This window comes from Manacus vitellinus, unplaced genomic scaffold, assembly GCF_001715985.3.
Source record: "Manacus vitellinus isolate BGI_N305 unplaced genomic scaffold, ASM171598v3 scaffold_4_pilon, whole genome shotgun sequence".
Classification (NCBI taxonomy): Eukaryota; Metazoa; Chordata; class Aves; order Passeriformes; family Pipridae; genus Manacus; species Manacus vitellinus.
Window position 1 is genome coordinate 22,267,144 of NW_021940604.1, and position 17,348 is coordinate 22,284,491.

General features: G+C 35.4%; 1 protein-coding gene across 2 annotated transcripts in view; it reads right to left on the reverse strand.

The window, feature by feature from the left end:
* FIG4 (FIG4 phosphoinositide 5-phosphatase) overlaps window positions 1-17,348 on the reverse strand; it is a 60,082-nt gene that overhangs the window by 15,158 nt on the left and 27,576 nt on the right. For both annotated transcript variants that reach the window (XM_008927852.3, XM_018078264.2), the window contains exons 15-20: window positions 13,782-13,948; window positions 9,226-9,364; window positions 6,414-6,472; window positions 5,691-5,838; window positions 4,803-4,886; window positions 1,734-1,929 (exon numbers count right to left, since the gene is read on the reverse strand). In XM_008927852.3, the coding sequence (XP_008926100.2) occupies window positions 1,734-1,929; window positions 4,803-4,886; window positions 5,691-5,838; window positions 6,414-6,472; window positions 9,226-9,364; window positions 13,782-13,948 (793 nt within the window). The remainder of the gene's footprint in view (window positions 1-1,733; window positions 1,930-4,802; window positions 4,887-5,690; window positions 5,839-6,413; window positions 6,473-9,225; window positions 9,365-13,781; window positions 13,949-17,348) is intronic.

A 17,348-nucleotide genomic window follows, 5' to 3' on the forward strand; every position in this document is an offset into this window, starting at 1 on the left:
AAAGGTGCTAATAAATTGGAATATATTTCTTCATATGCATTACTAAAAAAATCAAAATAACTCACTGAATTGAAAGCCACTGACATTCGATAATATTTTAAATCATACTTTGTGTTTACATACATTTTTCATTTAAGCATCTTAGAAATCTAAAAAAGTTACCTTAGGTATGAGTGTTGAAGTGTGTTCAAAACAGAGGGGAAAAATGACATGAGATAAATTGTGCAATACTAGGAATCAAGAGTAAAATTTAAGCTTGGATTTCTGTTTAAAAAAAATCTATAAATCTGATTTGCTGGACAACAGGTACTCTATTATTCAGAGATAATGGAAAACTTTCAGATAAAATATCTTGCATAAACAGAAAAATGCACTTGTATTGGCTTAATCCAAAATGTCCAAAATGAATACCACATAAATTCACAGTTATTTTATTGAAAGTGCTTCGTTATGATTAGGAGGAAGGCGCTGTTGAACAGAAGGCTGAAAATCTACTATCTGAGAACACAAATCCTAGGCTAAGGACTGAAGAGAATGAAAATCTGTATGGTGGCAGAAAAAAAACCAAAACAAAACCAACAGATTTATTGTCTGTTGCCTATCAGGCACTACATTTTATATTGACTAAGATCATAAATACTCAGTTTTCTTCAAAAGTGGTAACATGTACAAGCACAACACTCTAACCATTTAAATTAGTTGTGACTAAAAAAAAAATCAACCCTCCTCTCAGACAATGTAAGTATTTTCCAAATTTCTGTAGTCTCCATTAGCATATCCTTTTGCTAAGACAGTTTCAGTGGTATAAGAAAGAATTTGAAGAATGATTACATGAATTAATAAAATAGGTATTTCCATAATACTTCATACAACTCAATATTTTCATTAAATTAGTACCCAAGGGATTCCAAGAAAGTGGAGTTACATTAGTAAAAAAACTGAGAATACACATTCTTTCCATTTCACTGTGCTTCTGCAACTTATTTCACTATTTTATTCACTGCTAATATCTTCAACTTGAGTAGGAGTAATATCATAGGACCAATGAGATAACATTATCATGTACATTTTTGGAGTCAGTTTAATTTTTTTTAAATGTCAGACCATATAATTATGAAACAGTAATTTAAAAGTGTTCACATAAATCTGGTTGAAATTTATACAGATTGATCATTAATTTACAGTTATGTTGACCTGAGCAAGTGGCATCATCCAAAAGGAATTGCTTTGTAATTCAAAGATGTGGTGCTCAGATCTCAGGTCCATACTACAAGTCTTTCAGGGTATTTGCTCCAAATTAGCTCCCATGGACTAAATGTTGATTGGGTAGGTAGATCAAGTACATTCCTGAAGAAAAGGAATCCTATTTGCATGCTCCAAGACCATCTGGATGTGTGCCAGAGAATGGCAAGTAACAATAATAAGAAGTATACTATTGCTCTGAATTAACACAGATGTATTTTATGTTTTATGTAATGACCTGAATACCTTTCAAATACCGTAGATTTCTTTGCTTTTAGTGCTATTTTCTTTTGTGTTTCACTAATACACAACAAGAAGAACAGAGAAGGTTTATAAACAGCTGTGTAATATCTACACACAAAAATTACCTTGGAGACCTTTTCCACTAAATGCCTCAGAGCTTTACTTTTGACTGTTCTATAATGTTTACTGTTTTTTCCCTAAGGAAATATGAATTTTAAGCCTTCTTGCCTATCACAGTAATTTCTTACCTCTGTGATTTTTGTATTGTCTCCTGTATCAGTCACCTTTACCGGAGTTGAACGTTGAGAAACAGCACCCTCATCTTCTTTATCTGTCCCAGAATCATCTTCAGAACTACTTGAGACTGCTTCCTCACTTGGGGGTGGAGGAGCACTAGCAGCTGTTTTGCGCTGCAGAACGGTTTCTTCTCTATTATTTTTGTTCCTATTAGGAAAGGCAGTGTGTATGTATGAAATCAGCAAGACATTAACAATGAATACTTTAAATTCCTAATCTTGGTTACAGTCTTTCTGGGGAAATAAATTCTATCCTCTGGAATAAGCTGTTGCTCATCTTTTGAAATCCCCAATTGATTTCTTTTCTTCAATTTCTTTTTATTCTGGGTCATTTAAAGAGAGTCCAAAGGATTATGTCAGATTTTCTCCACCAATCCTCTGATTCATTACTAAAATCCCTCCCCCCAACTGAATAAATAAAAAGGAATAAAAATTAATTGAGACATAATATCTTCGGTTTTGATCCAGGAATATCCATAATATCCACTCCAGTAGCTTTCTTAATCTTGGTCCCAAATCCTAATGATAATGTCACTTTTTTCCTTTCTTTTCCATACCTCTCCCCTCAATTTATTTCTTTAATCAGTAACATTTCTTTATGTAGTATTTCTCACTCCAGAAATTCCAGTCAATATAAAAGGTGCCTTATTTGTACGAAGGCTTCAAGAGGCAGTGTTTAAACAAAAGTAGGCTAACACTGTGTTTAACAGTATACGCTCTGAAAGGTATACATTACCCATCAGAAAGTATACTACATCCTTTGCATCCTTTCCTACTGGCCATAGAAGGGTATGTGGTTGCACTTTCCTCTCAGACACTCTCAGAATCTTTCAGGGAAGGCAGTTAATGAATAGATATTAACTAATGAATAGATAGTTTATAGACAAATCTCTGTAAACAAGAAAGAAACCTCTCCTTGCTGCAATGGCTGTCCACATGTCATTGACACTGTGCATGACTTAACTCCAAAGGAAGACAGGAGCATGCTATGAGGCTATGAAAACAGCACACAGTGTGGTGCAAATGCTATTTTGAGTTGCAGGTCTAGTGTTCTCATGAGCATCACTTGAGCTCTAGAGGAGCACACTAAGACTGTTACAAAGATGTCAAACTCATACAGCAGTTTACCCCTGTACTGAATTACCTAAACTTTATATGCTCAAGGAACATGTACAAGCAAGCAGGAGAGTCCTCCCAAAGGAGGTCTGAGAGCATATCCCACCCCCAAGAATTCTTACACAGGAACTTACCACAGCAAGTTTAATTTCTGACTAAGTAGAACCTGACATTTTGTTAGATTGAAGTTTACAGAAAGTTATGAAGACATAAGCATTCTTTTTAGAGAAAATTAAGGTTATCTTCCCTACTTTTCTAACTGAGGTGAAGGTCACAAGAAAAGCAGTCCTTTCTGAAAACTGAAGAATGGAGCTAGTAGCCAAACACTGGTAACAGTGTTCATAGAATCACAGAATCACAGAATATGCCGAGTTGGAAGGGATCCATCAGAATCATCAAGTCCAATTCCTGGCCCTGTGCAGGACACCCCAAGAGTCACACCATGTGCCTGAGAGCGTTATTCAAACACTTCTTGAATTTAGGCAGGCTTGGTGCTGTGACACTACCCTGGGGAGCCTGTTCTAGCGCCACCCAGTGTTATCCCCACCCCACTCCCAGCACATATTCAGAAGAGGCCAAGATCTAAATGTCCTAGGGACCAGAACACTTACGGACAAGAAGAGATAAACAAACCCTTCAGAAACGTCATAGATCAAAAGATGATGACAAATGTGCAAGGCAAAGGTACCACCTCTACCAAAGGTTAAATATGGGTAAGGCAGAAGAGTGAAGCCACCTTTTACCCTACTATACAGCCAATGCAGAGCAAGCTTTATGAGTAATACCAGGGAGTCCGGGAATGTGGCTTTAACTGAGATGATTCTCTGTGTTGTAACAATCCCTAAAAATCACAGCAGAGACATTAAGGCAAAGTGCCTGATAAAAAGGTAAAATAGTCAAGTATTTAATGTAATATCTGAAGACAAATTAGTCCAAAATCTGACATTATACCAAAGCGGAAGAATAAAGCTGCTCCTCAAAGTACCCATAAACTCACAATTCTTAGCAGAGATAAACTGTACAACAATTGAATAGTCTTCCTGTTTATTCCCAGGGAACATCGGTAGCATGAAATTAGGTTCTACTAATGATAAGCATAGTCTACTTTCAACATTTATTGGCAATGAGATCAGAGCACAACATGAGACAGTCAAATGTTCTAGTGTTCAACCGAACAGCAAGTTTCCAGAGGAACTTATAATGTTATGACTGCACAGGGACAGTCATTACTGACAAAAGGTTTCCTTCATATCAGGTACCAAAGACAGAATGAATTCAGGAAGAGTCCACATAGCCCTTGTGTGATACAGCAGATCAAACACAGCAATGGAATAAACAGAGTAACAAAGCAAGTCCAGGATGCAAAAGCAGCTAAATGAAGCATTCATTTGTCCCCAAAACTGCTGCTGAACTGTTTTATATAATTTTACCTGTAAATATTTTAATAACCCTTTTAATAAAAAAACTATACTGAAATTGGCATTTATTGCTGTTTCAGGATATGTTCTATTTATGAAAAAATTATAATTCCTAAAGACAAGAAGAATATGCGCATTCCTGTCATCTCCAATAGAGAAAGAAGTTGCCGCCAATATGAAGTGATGATCAAATTTTAATAACTTCTGTATATTATAAATAAAAATTTTCTCATGAACTTCACTTACAGGAATATGAGAAAACAGAAAATATTAAACAAGTCTGAATTAAGAATTCCTAGTGTCAAATAAAAATCTCAAATTAGACGTGATTTTCAAAGTGTACAATTACACATTGGTGTATAACACCAATGAATTATTTCCCATGTAACACAGAATGTGCTACACAGAGACACACACAGAGTTTATATATTTTCTTTAAAATTTCATTACTATTAAATCAAAACAAAATTTCCCATTTCACACTTACCCTAACACGGATTTTCCAGTTTCATCAGGTTTACGAACAGTAAATGGACTGGGATCAATTCCCACATTCTTAGGCATAAAATCTCTGCCAAAATAGTAAGGCAAAACTGTTCATGAGCAAAGTTCAACACATAAAATTTTTAAGTTTTCTGGAAGAACAACCTCTAACATCTATCTTTGATTTAAAAAAAATCCTTATAAAAAGAGATATCAAGTTCTAACTTCATCTTTGCAAGTTACGTATATTAGGTATTTAAAAAGCTTTCAGTTGCATTATTTAGTCCCATAAAACAGCTGCAAATAGCACCACTTGCCAAAGATGCTAAAACAATGTGCTTCATTCCTGTGCTGAAGAAGCCCTGTAACTCAGGGCTTCATATATTGTTTTCAAAATGCTGCCAGCACTCAAATAGGGTCAAAAAGGTACATGAAACATAATCTCCCTAGAAGTCTTTAGCTAAAGCATGATTCAGATTATTCTCAGAATATCCAGCTGATTGCTGACAACAAAAAACCCCAAAAATATCTGGCCAGCTGTGAGAACCAGATGAACTGAAGAAAACGACTGTAAAATGAGAGCAGAACAACTAGAAAACAATTGTGTTGAAGGTAGGGTCTGTGATCAGAGTCCACAGAGAAAAGTTAATTTGTCAGCCTTCAAGTGCTCAAACATCAGACACTCCATAATGGAAAATAATTGGAAATTTAAGCACTATTTTAACAGACTTTTTTTAGAGTAACATTTCCATGTAGTACTGTGACTTAGTTTCGAGAACTTTGCTAAATTTGAAGTTACACATATTTAACCAAAAAAAATCAAATGTATGTTTAATTCACACCAAATCAACTTCTAGTCAAGGATTTAGAGCCACAAAACATCCTAATATACCGTGTAGAATTGGTCATTGCCAAGCAGAAGGTCTCATCAAAACTGGTCAACTCATATGGCCTAAAAAACTCATTGTGGATATCAATTTCCTCTTCATATTTGTGGAACTTCTTCACTGTCAATTTGCGTCTGTTTTCAGCACATATCACTGGCGAGAAAAAAAATAATATTTTTACAAACCATTACTGACTCTTGCAAAAATCTAAAAAAGCCTGCTCACCTAGCCACCCTACCAGGCATTTTTTTCTACAGTCATATACCCCCTGAGACAAGAAAATATGACATGAAGAAGATGCATTGCACATCTTCAATAAATATACATTATCAAACATCATAATTTGATTTCCCTTCATGATGACAGTTCCTAATAAAAGATGCTTCACAGTACCCCAGAGAACTAAGACATACTAGCTCTACCATGTCATCTGCAACAGGAATGTAACCACCAGCATAGACTATAAATATATGTTAGTATGGAAGCAAAAAGAAAAAAAGAATCAAGTGTGCCCTGGCTCATAAACAGACGGAGGTCAAGTTCTTGCAACCTGCAGTTGGAAAATCATGTCTCATTAGGAGGAAAAGATAAAAAAGTATTTAGCAATCATTATTTGGAAAGTTTTGGTTTTTTTCAGATTTGGGATCCAATACAGTTAAAAATCATTAGTAATTAAAAGTTCTTTTTCAAGATACTCTTGCAAGGCAAGGAGAAAATACAGTTCCTACCTTCATCAAAAGGAAGAGGTAAATGCTTTAGCACACCTGCGGTCCACCAGTAAGTATAGCTACAGGAAAAACAGAAAGATGGTTGATACAGAAGATTTAATCTTGTATCCAGTCTAAACATTTGCACATAACATTTACCCATCCATACAGTGTCACTTCAGCAAATGCAGCTTTAAAATTCAAGCATGAAAGAAAGTAAAGAATTATCCTTGGATGGAGGATTTCAACAGGCCCTTATTCGATTACTTTGCTCTCAGGTTAGGAAATTTAAACACATGAAGCTCTGTACAGGTATGGAGGGAACAGTAGTTTTGTTCCATTAAAGAAATACATATCAGGTGCCTACTCCTACAGTACTGAAAATTAAAGTCTTAATACATATAGAAGGTATTTATGTATTTCTTTTGTTCTGGTCTTTGGGGAGGGGGAAAAGAGGCATTTCCTCCCACTTGTTATTCAGATCCTAAAATTTAGAAAAAGTGTATGAAGAAATGAAGGTCAACGATAATAAAATCAGATGATGGTCAAAACACCTGATTTCTACACATAGAAATACGTTTTGATGTAACAGCTGTCCTACATCTGAGAACTGTATGTTGGCATATCTAACAGCAAAATTCAAGCCCTACTGGAAGCTTATACAGGATTTCTGTAAAACAACAAAGGAAGTCAAGGAACATTCATAAAATAAAGCATGTTTTATCTTTCATTCATGTTTACACATTTTTATTATCTCTTCTCAAATATACTTTAATTTCTTCTCTAAATTATTCTGATAGATTCTTCTATTTCATTATATGGAATGAAAAGACAATTGTCTTCACTGATTTTTATTTCAAATATGCATGCATTCACAATACTGTGAAGGCTGTAGTCAGAGTATTAATGTGGTTATCTCCTACTCATGTCAATGTAGCCATCTGGATCAAACACAATGGATATATTCCCATACCCAGAGATAGACTTGTTAGTGAGATTAAGCAGACAGTAAGAACAGGCAGGGAAACACACTTCAGTTCCAAGAACTGTGTGTGTCCTAGACAGAAAGGAATGGTCCTGCCTCTCCTCCAAGTCCTGTATCAGGCCATGCTAAGTAAGTTATTTTCTCTGGTACCTTCAGAAGCTATGCAGACATACCCGGTTCTGCTGCCCGCATAAACGATAAGTAACATGGCAACACAAAGCCTCCTTTTCGATATTCAGTGTGCTCTCACGTGAGTCACAAATTATATAAAAGTAATATATGAAGCTCATTATTAAATCTCTTCTTTTTAATGGAGAGGTAAATACAATATAGAAAAAGCACAGATAGTCAAAAGAAGTTTCAATGACAGGAAACATCATCTTCCCTCTCTTTCTATATCCTTGATATCATTATGAGTTTTCTTTATTTCTTTTCCTGCTGTGCCCAAGGAATCCAAAACAGAGACTGCACATACAAGCAGGAAGAAGTTACATGAAGTACATGTCCAATAGTTTAGTAGAAACAAAATATTACTTAGAAGAGTTTTTTCCGCCTATTTATTTCACCTAGTTATTACACGGAGGTATCATTTTGTTCATAGGAGGAAACATCTTTGTTTTATACTGTAACTGCTCAGAAGAAATTCTGCCAGAGTGAAAGGTAAAACTAATTAACAAGTACCCAAAGAGTATCAATAATTTTTTTTAATATTCCACCTCATTTGAGAACAGTATCTGTGACAAATAAGAGACAGCTGTTTAACAGAGAACAGATAAAAGGGAGACCAGAACATTCTCACATTTGCGATGTATCAACAGAAATAATTTTTGACACACAATAATGTTCAGAACCAGTGGGCAAGAAAATTAATATTGCATGTTTCATGTATGCCTGAAATAGCACTTGGTTGTACGGCTCATATGAGCTATCATCAAGAGAAGCCTCAGGAGCCAATACAAAAGGACTGAAATTTAGGAACAGCCACATCATATGCCAGCTGCCGCGACGGGTTAATGGAATAAGCAGCCAACAGGGATTGATCGCACTGTTTAAACACTTGCAATTTTCCCCAGACAGAAATCTAAATGCAGATATTCAGATCAGCTCTTTGTAATAAGGAGCTTTAAGACTCGTGGCATGAACAAAGATAAAACTGTCAAAATTCCTAAGAGATTATTTAGTTGAAAGTCTAGTGCTGCCCTTTTTGTTAAAATGGATTTTTCTTAATGCACAGTATTTATAATCCTCAACAAAATAATTTCACATTGTGAAGCACTCAAACTACTTTAAAATTTTTATACTTTATTACTTCCGTGTATTACCATGCAACTACAGTGGAATGCAAATAAAGAAAAGTAGTCTTCAAAACAGGCTAGACATGGCTGAAAGGAAGGTAGAAAATCATGGGTTTCTTGGTATGCACAGCTGCAAACTAAGTGCAGTACACAGAAAAATAAATAAATGTTATCCTTATCACCTAATCTCAAATTCAACAATTAATAAATCTGAAAATCAAGAACGCACCTGAATATTGCTTAATGAAAGTGTAGTAACTGTACTTCAGTAAATTAGTGAAGCATTTTGCACTACAGGATAGAAATTCATATGAAATTAAACTTCTTTTTCCAGTGCAATAGCAAAAGAACACATTAAAGAAGATCCTTCAAAACACTAACATTCAACATTTTTTTGTAATCTCTTGAAGGTTTTTTCTAAGCTATTGTAAAAACTTAAAAAACAGTAAGCAAGTTTTTGACAGGCTGACTAAATTACTTGATTAACAACAGATGTCTTTTAAAATTTATTAGAGCAATATCAAACAAAACAAAAAACAGAACAGCAAAATACCTTTGCCTGGTCTGTGATGGACTGAGGGTGTTCTTGTGATGCAGATAAAAATCAGTGGGAAGTTCCCAGAGATGTGGTTTTCCTTCTGAAGGCTTGAATACTCCCAGAAAGAGATTGATAGAATCTTGCCTGTCTGCATCTGTTAGACAAGAGGTACAATTAACACCAGCAACATTGCAGAGCTCAAGCCCATTCAGACATTGGTCCTCAGAGTGTGTATACACTCTGTGTATACAGAGAAGCCCCTGTGACCTCTGGACTTCAAGCAACATAAATGGAATCTCATTTAGACCAGACTTTCTGCCACACTGCAGTGCATGTGGGGCTGGTGGCAGCACTGCCTCCTTCCTTGGCTTCTCTCCCAGGAGCCAAGGTTTTGCAGAAGTAAGACCTCATGCTGCAGCTCCATCTCCCACCTCTGTATATTAGTGTATGCATGAAGAATGTGCATGTATTTATGCATGTTTCAGGAAATCTGACACATTGTGCTGAACTTACTGCAACCTAAATAACTGAAGAATGATTTAATGAAATTAAATGGTATCCATACAATACAAGTTTACAACAAAACACAAAAATTATGAATTCTTTGGGGTTTTCTAGCCAAAACATAGTCAGTAAAATGATTAAAATTCACAAACACCTTTTAGTAATTTGGACTTTTTTCCTGTTGGTTTAAATTATTAATTTCTCTTGTCATCTTTTGAGCACCACCAAATAAAATAAGGCAGGTACTAAAATCCAGAAGCACGTACCACTGTAGATGAAGCATGGTAAGGAATATCATTCATTTATTTCTTTGAAATCCCTCTTCCTGCCGACCCGCAGACAGGATGAGTTACAACAGATATGAAGAAACACTAGAGTCAAATGAGGGCTCAGGGATGGTGAACTGTATAAAGACAACTTTGCAAGCAGAGTCATAAGGGCAGAAGAAGGCTTGCACTCAAAGGATCTTCAGGTATGGGGGAACGTGTGGAGAATTGTGCTCTGTTTGTGCATGTGGAAAGCTCTTCACTCTTATTTGCATGTCAGTGATCATCAGACAAGGAATAGTTCAGACTAGATCAATAGACAGGGTTACTCCTTCAGTTTTCTCCACATTTCAAAAAGAATACTATGAGAGTTGAGTGTTCCTTTACCAATACACTCCATCAAAAACATAAAGTCTCAGTACACCAGAAAGCAGGTAAAAAAATAGGCAGAGTCCACAAAACAGTGGTGTGACAGAAGAAAGTTGATTCCTGGCTACCACCCAGGTTTCAGTCAATACCTCTTTCTCCTCAGAATTCAAACATCTCTTCCCTCTGTGCAACAAAAAGCATTTTTTACAAACACAAAAGCAGCTGACAAATTAAGTGCTGTGTAGAAATGTGATGACAACAGGATTATAAACAGTCACATGATGTAAGAGGGTAAGACATCAGGAAAAGGGAAAGAAAGGGGAACCTCCTGATGTTGCTTAGCTTTCTTCACTATTTAGAGGACCCTTCATCTGGATTTGGGCCTTTTATTCCTTTTCTATCCACTCATATTTCCTCCAGATACATTTATTGTCTCCAGAGCACTGTTCCAAGAAGACACTTATTTTTCTTTCTTTATTGCTCCTCACCTTCCCATTTTTCTTAAGAGGATCAACTTATAAACATAAACTCTTCTATACAGTAATACTCAAAAGCATATGGTAGGTCCTTATAGTTTGCAGGCTGTATTGTTTCTGCAAAACAGTGTCACAATTTAACCAAGACGTAAGGAGAGAATGAGGAAGGCCAAGAATACAGTAAGAAAGTTGTGCAGAAAGAAAACTCAGTAAAAAGGTCTGAGCCCCCCCCCCCCCAAACAACCTTGTTGAGAATATTAAGAATTAAAAAGAAAGTAAATGTCACAAACAGTAAAGTGTATTTTTTCTTCCTGATAAGATATTTAGTATGTGGCTTAAAGAAAGTGCTGAACAAACCCTTAAAAAAGCTCTCAAAGTGTAGAAACTGGAGGAGCCTTAAAGACAAAATTAATTAACAGGAGCAAACAGGTCAACACTCGTGGTAATTTCTGAAAGCCAAAAGGATAGATGAGCTTCCTTTGTTCATTTTACTGTTTCATCTGCCAGGAGCAGAAGGTATACTGAAATTGTAAAATAATTAGACTGAAACAAGGTAATACAGTTCACAAACCATCTCACTAGTTATATGACAGATGCTAAAATGAAATAAATCTAAATGAAATTTGTTGTGTGAAAACCAGGTTGAATTTAAACTCATATCGATTGAATTAATTAATTCATTGTCTGAAATGGTGTATAGCAGCAGTTCATTAAAGCAATCTTACCTTTCTTTCATAGCAAAAAATGACTGCTGTTAAATGTTACATTGCTGAAGGACTCAAACTTTCCTCTGCATTTAATGTTTCAATTATGGAGTTGTGTTTTAAACTTAACAGAATTACAGGACAATGTCTTTCTACCATCTTACTTCTCAACTTATAATTTAAAAGTAGGTAAAACCCCATAATATTAAAGATTCTTTGTGCATAAGTCTTCAAGCTGGCACAAATGTATATGTGATAGTTAACTTGAAAGGTCATAATCCTCCCACTGCATTACATTAATGGTTGAACAATTTAATCACTTAATTTTGAACAGAAATAGTGAAAGCTTTTGTCTTGCTTTGAAATACTAGCCCAAGAAAAGAGAATACTCAGTTTTTCAGATCAATTTTCTTATCTAGACAATAAAAAAAGAGAACATGTCAGTGTACTAGGGAATGTAAAAGGACAAACAGGTTTTCTCCCTTCATTGCTAGCACTGAATGCTATAATTATATGCAAGCAAGTAGAAAGACTGCACTGATTTTTCAAAAGATACTGTAATGTACGTGTATACTAGCACATATTTAAGACCATTTGAGAAATTAGGAATTGAAAGGGCCAGTTAATTGAATTAGCTTAAAATAATTTACTGCTCTCAATTTGAGTTTGCAACTGCACCACATGACAAATTACTAAATCATGAGAGATTCAGCACATATGGGACTGTAATGTCCCATGACTAAAAGGTTATGGTAATTAAGTTTACTTTCTTACAGTACTACAAGGTAGTTTTCTGCGTTGAGTCCTGTTTGTGGATAAATAGATTGTTCCAGATTTCAGAAGTTTATGCATGTTGCAACTCTTAACACTGAAGTTTATGACATCACATTACTTTCTAAAAGGCATAAAAGCTAGAAGAATATTATTTGGAACACTATTTCCTAATTTCTCTGACAATTACAAATTAAAGAAAAATGTTAGAATTCAGCTTACATCTATTTCAGTGACTGGCATAAAGGTGAACAGCTTCAGAGATTTCTTCCATCTTCTATGTATCATGACAGGTGACACTGCAAGTGTGCTACCTTTTGCTCATAACAATTGATGAATTCATATCTTATTGCCAATGCAAACAGTAAGAGGCCATATCACTGAAATAAACAAGCTCTGCATTTCTCAGGCAAATATGATACACGAATTACATGATTTATATTCAGAAAAGTACTCTGAATGGTGAGCTCTCACATTATGTTACATATACAGAAGCAATAATTTCAGCCAAAAAAACCAGAGATTACTAAAGTATTTCTAGCCTTTGTTCAACTTATTGTTTTAAAGTTCACATAGTCTAATAATTGCAGCCTACTAGGAAGAGGAAAAAAAAGTACTTCCATCCCTGGCTATGCAGCTTTTGTGAAAAAGAGTAATAGAGGACTGACAGTATTTATAACACAGTAGCACTCAATATTTTCCCTTTTGACATGTCTTACACTGTCCTTTGATCAATCTTTTAGACCTTTTTCATGGCTTCTAAAAACACTAACTTTTCTTGTTTTGTTTGTTATTTTGCAAAAGGTATGGCTCAGCATTTTTAAAAGAGGTTTCTCCTTAGCAGTGTTTCTCAAAAGAAGGTAGAATACTATCAGTGCTCCAATGACGAGTGATACAAGCTAGTAATGGAGTAAGTTAATGTTTTACAACTTATTTAACTGAAAAAAACAGCTTATTTACTCGGTGGACCTTGATTTTTGAATTTAATTTTGTCTTTTCTACCACAGATTTAAAGTTTGTAGCTCCTATTCATACAAAATAATACATGCATTACAGCTTATTTTTTGTTTTAAGCCTCCAGAAACATCACAAGAAATACTACACATGGAGCCTTCTACTTATGTTTAGATTTACCAATTTTCCTTCTATTTGCTGAAAACATTCTGTCCAACATTTTAACAGCTCTGTAAAAGCTACCTGCTTCTCTACTGATCTACAAATGCCACTGACAGATTCAGCGCTATATTTGTACATTTTCTAAATAATCCTTATATCAATTCACTAACTTTTAACAAATAAGGCTGCATGCCTTTCATCAAATCAGAATACCTATTTGATATCCATCAGATGTTACTGAATTATTTGGAAATTTTAATATAGAGGCTCTCTGTCATAAGATCATAGTATAGATTATTGAAACATCACAAGTAAGATACTTTTAATTTTAAGTGTATTCTTTTAAGGCATTATTTTCAATTTACCTGAGAAAGCATTACTGTAATATCTTGAGAGCGTTTGCATAATATCTTTGGAATGCTGAGTCCATGGAGCTATCTTTCTGTATGTTTTTACTCTGTGGACAAGCTGAGACCCTCCATATTGCAGAGAAAGTGTGTCTCCATGATCTTCATATAATTCTTCAAATAATCTGAAGGAAAAATGTGTCATCTATCAAACTTCTAAATAGAATTTTTTAAAGAGAAAATATAATAAAGTTTTGCAATAATAAAGTCTTTCTGCAAATGCAATAAATTTTCTTCTCCTTTATTCAGATAAATATGTGGAAATTTTATTCAGACAATAATTACTAAGAAGGTTTAGACGTTGAGATTTTCATTAATTTTTAACATAACAGAACACATTCACACTACAGAGTATGCAGTGCTGTAGATTCAGGGAAAAGATTAACACATCCCACTAGTCCATGGGGAGAAAACAAACAACATACCTCCCCAAAGCAGGGTATTTTAAAAACACTAAATGGGACAGAACATGTCAATATCTCAAGGGTACATTTTCTGTCAAGTCCACTGGGACTGAAGTTCGCGTAACCTTCCAAAAATCTCCCTAGAGACAACAATGATGGCTCAGAGTACAAACCAAATAAACTTGACTTGTTGGAAAAGCATACAGAAGCCAGATAACATTTGCTGTAGCTGGAAGATCACGACGTAAGAAGAAGGCAGAAAGAGCTGGCTAAGAACTAACTTGACTGAGGAGAGCTGGCTAAAAAGTAACACAGTCCTCTCGCATCAGGAAGTTGGCAGTATCCAAACTGGAAGCAGTCCAAATAGCAAAAATTAAAGAAGCTTCCCATCAATGACAAAAATAAGACAACAGCCTCAGAAAACAAGACTCTCCTAAACAGATGACACCCAGTCTAAAACCAACAGATCGAGAAGTGCTTCTCAGAAATGCAGAGTATGGCCTTGCTTGGGCAAGACAATGACAAGGATGACATTTTGCTAAAAGAAGCTGGAATTTTAGTTAGGAGACAAAAAACCAAAAAGGAAAACCAAAAACAAAACCCAGAAAATGTAACCATCAAACCTGGGGAAAAGTATTTCCCATCAGTATAGGAAGACACGGTAACTCAGGCATCTGCACGTAATACCTGTAGAAGAAGGAAGTCCTTAAGAAGTGAAAAGGAAGATAGAAACAAACAAAAATAAAATAAAATACCCACCAAAACAAAAAAGAAAAGTATTTCCTTAAGAAAGTTTCCAACAAAGGGACAGTATTGCATAAGTAACCTAGCAACCATCTGACCGAAGTTCTCTTCAAAAGGTTCTGGATGAAGAACACTTATCTGAGCAGTAAATCAATTTCTGTAAAAACCAAATAGCTGTCCAGCAAATTTTCTGCCCAAGGTCAAGTAAAATAATATCAATTAGGAGGAAACATCTGCTAAGTAATTTTTAAAAAAAGAAAAAAACTACAAAACAACAGACAAAAAACCCCAAAGAAATAATTCCAAACCCACTTGCCTCCACACAATTTGTTTAGAGTTCATGACACCACGTATGAAACTCTCATTTGTTTTTTTGGGTTTGGTGGGTTGGTTTGTTCTTGTTTGACCAGCAATGCTAGTCAACTGAAAGTTAAAAAACTGGCTGAAGATAAGAACTGGCAGGTAAAAGGATAACTCTCAAAAATTTCCCAGTCAGGAATGGGGGATTGATGAACAGAGTTCCAATGACCTCGCAACAGAGGTTCATAAAAAGCAGACAACTTTAAATTCATTAAGGACGCTGATCCAGTTGATTTGGAAAGGATTCACAGAATTAAATTACCCTTCCACAGCCTCAACACATTAAGCCTGCAGTCACACAAAGACTAGTCTTCCACAGAGAGAAAAGTTAACTATATATGATAAAATAAGTTGCTAAGGTAGACCCTGTTGTCTTATCTAGGAAATTTCCTAGACAATTACACTGAAGGAATCACTAAGAAACAGAGCTTTCAGAAATGATCCCATGCAACAATGTCATTAAGAAAATTAGTCTTGCTAGACACACAGTTTCTTTATCTATCAGGCTGGCAAACCAAAAGAAATTGCTGACTTCAAATACTAGTTCAATGGAAACTCCGGACTGTAGCCAGCCAGTGAGACCACATGAGAAAAATAAGAGTTATAAGAAGGACAGTTGAAGAATGTGATGAAAAAAATTTAGTTTTTAAGACATGTTATCTAAATTAAGGAAGACAGGTGGTTTAAGATTATCCTCTTTGGCCAGTTAGAAGATTGTAAATGAAGAGGTAACATACACAGGAAGCAGATACCTGATGTGAGGCAGTGCAAGAAACAAGAATGCAGGAGGTCAAAAAGTGAAAGACTGCACTGCATTGCACTGAACAGAGAGACAGTATAATACATGCTTGTCTTTGGAATCTGCTGCACTATGAAGCAGGATTTCTTAATTATTCTGAATACAGTAATTCAGAAAACAAGTATTAAGAGATGACAGAATCTGTTTCAGACAAGCACACATCTAGTGCAATGGAGGAGAAAAAATAAATCAAATGTGGCCATATAAAGGTAGCTTTTTATGTCAGACTAATAACTACATTTCAGAGAGATAATTAGAAATAGGGTATCAGGAAAATCAGAGACAAAGCAACTACTATAATCATAAGAGATAGTGGTAAGAAATTGAAATCTGGGTGGTTGGGACATAAAGAAGAAAGAGGAAGGAGAGAAAACAGACAGGAAACACGAGACTGTTGCAGCAGAAAGCAACAGAAGAAATCTGGGCTCCCAAAATAAGGGTAGGAAGGGGGGAAGGTAGTGACACTTAAGGAAAGACTGTAAAATGCAGCCTGAGGTGCCAAAGTAAGTTGTAGCTGTAGAGGATACCACAGAGTGGATGTAAGAGATCTGTCCACCTCCTAATCCCCACTAGTTAGAACCCAAGAGTCCTGATTGCTGAGGCCCCATGAGGCTGCACAGCAACTGGTATTAGCAGGAAAAATACTTGTCTTTTCTGACTATGAGTTACATCTCCGTGTTCTAAAACTATCAAAGCACTAGTCAAAATCAGCAATGAAGCCATAAGTTTCACAGTCGTGACAAAAGCTTTAAGGAATAAAAACAGAGCTCCTAAAGGACTCTTTACTTGTAAATATGCTTCAAACATTAATGTAAGTAGCTCAGTTCACTCTGACTCCCAAAGCATTTCAATATAAATACTGAGTTTTCTTAAATGGTTTGAGGATGCTTGAATAAGTACCACTGATACTTGATCTGAAAGAACAATTTTGCTGAAAAATCTTTCTTCAATAAATCAAAACCAACAAAATTTTTGCAAAGAAAACATAGGAGATAGCAGGATAAGGTATTCTATATGAACACCAGCTTGGCATTCTCCATAAAAGTGTGTTTTTATTTTCACTTTTAGTCAGCATTTTGCCCCAGGTAATTCAAGCAAGTGTAAAAGACTGGAGTGAGGTTTTGTTACATTTTTTTCAAAGAAAAACTCTTACCTTTAAGATTAGGCATGTAAAAAGAATAAAGTCAAGTGGTTGTCTTGTAAGAAGACTTGTTAGAA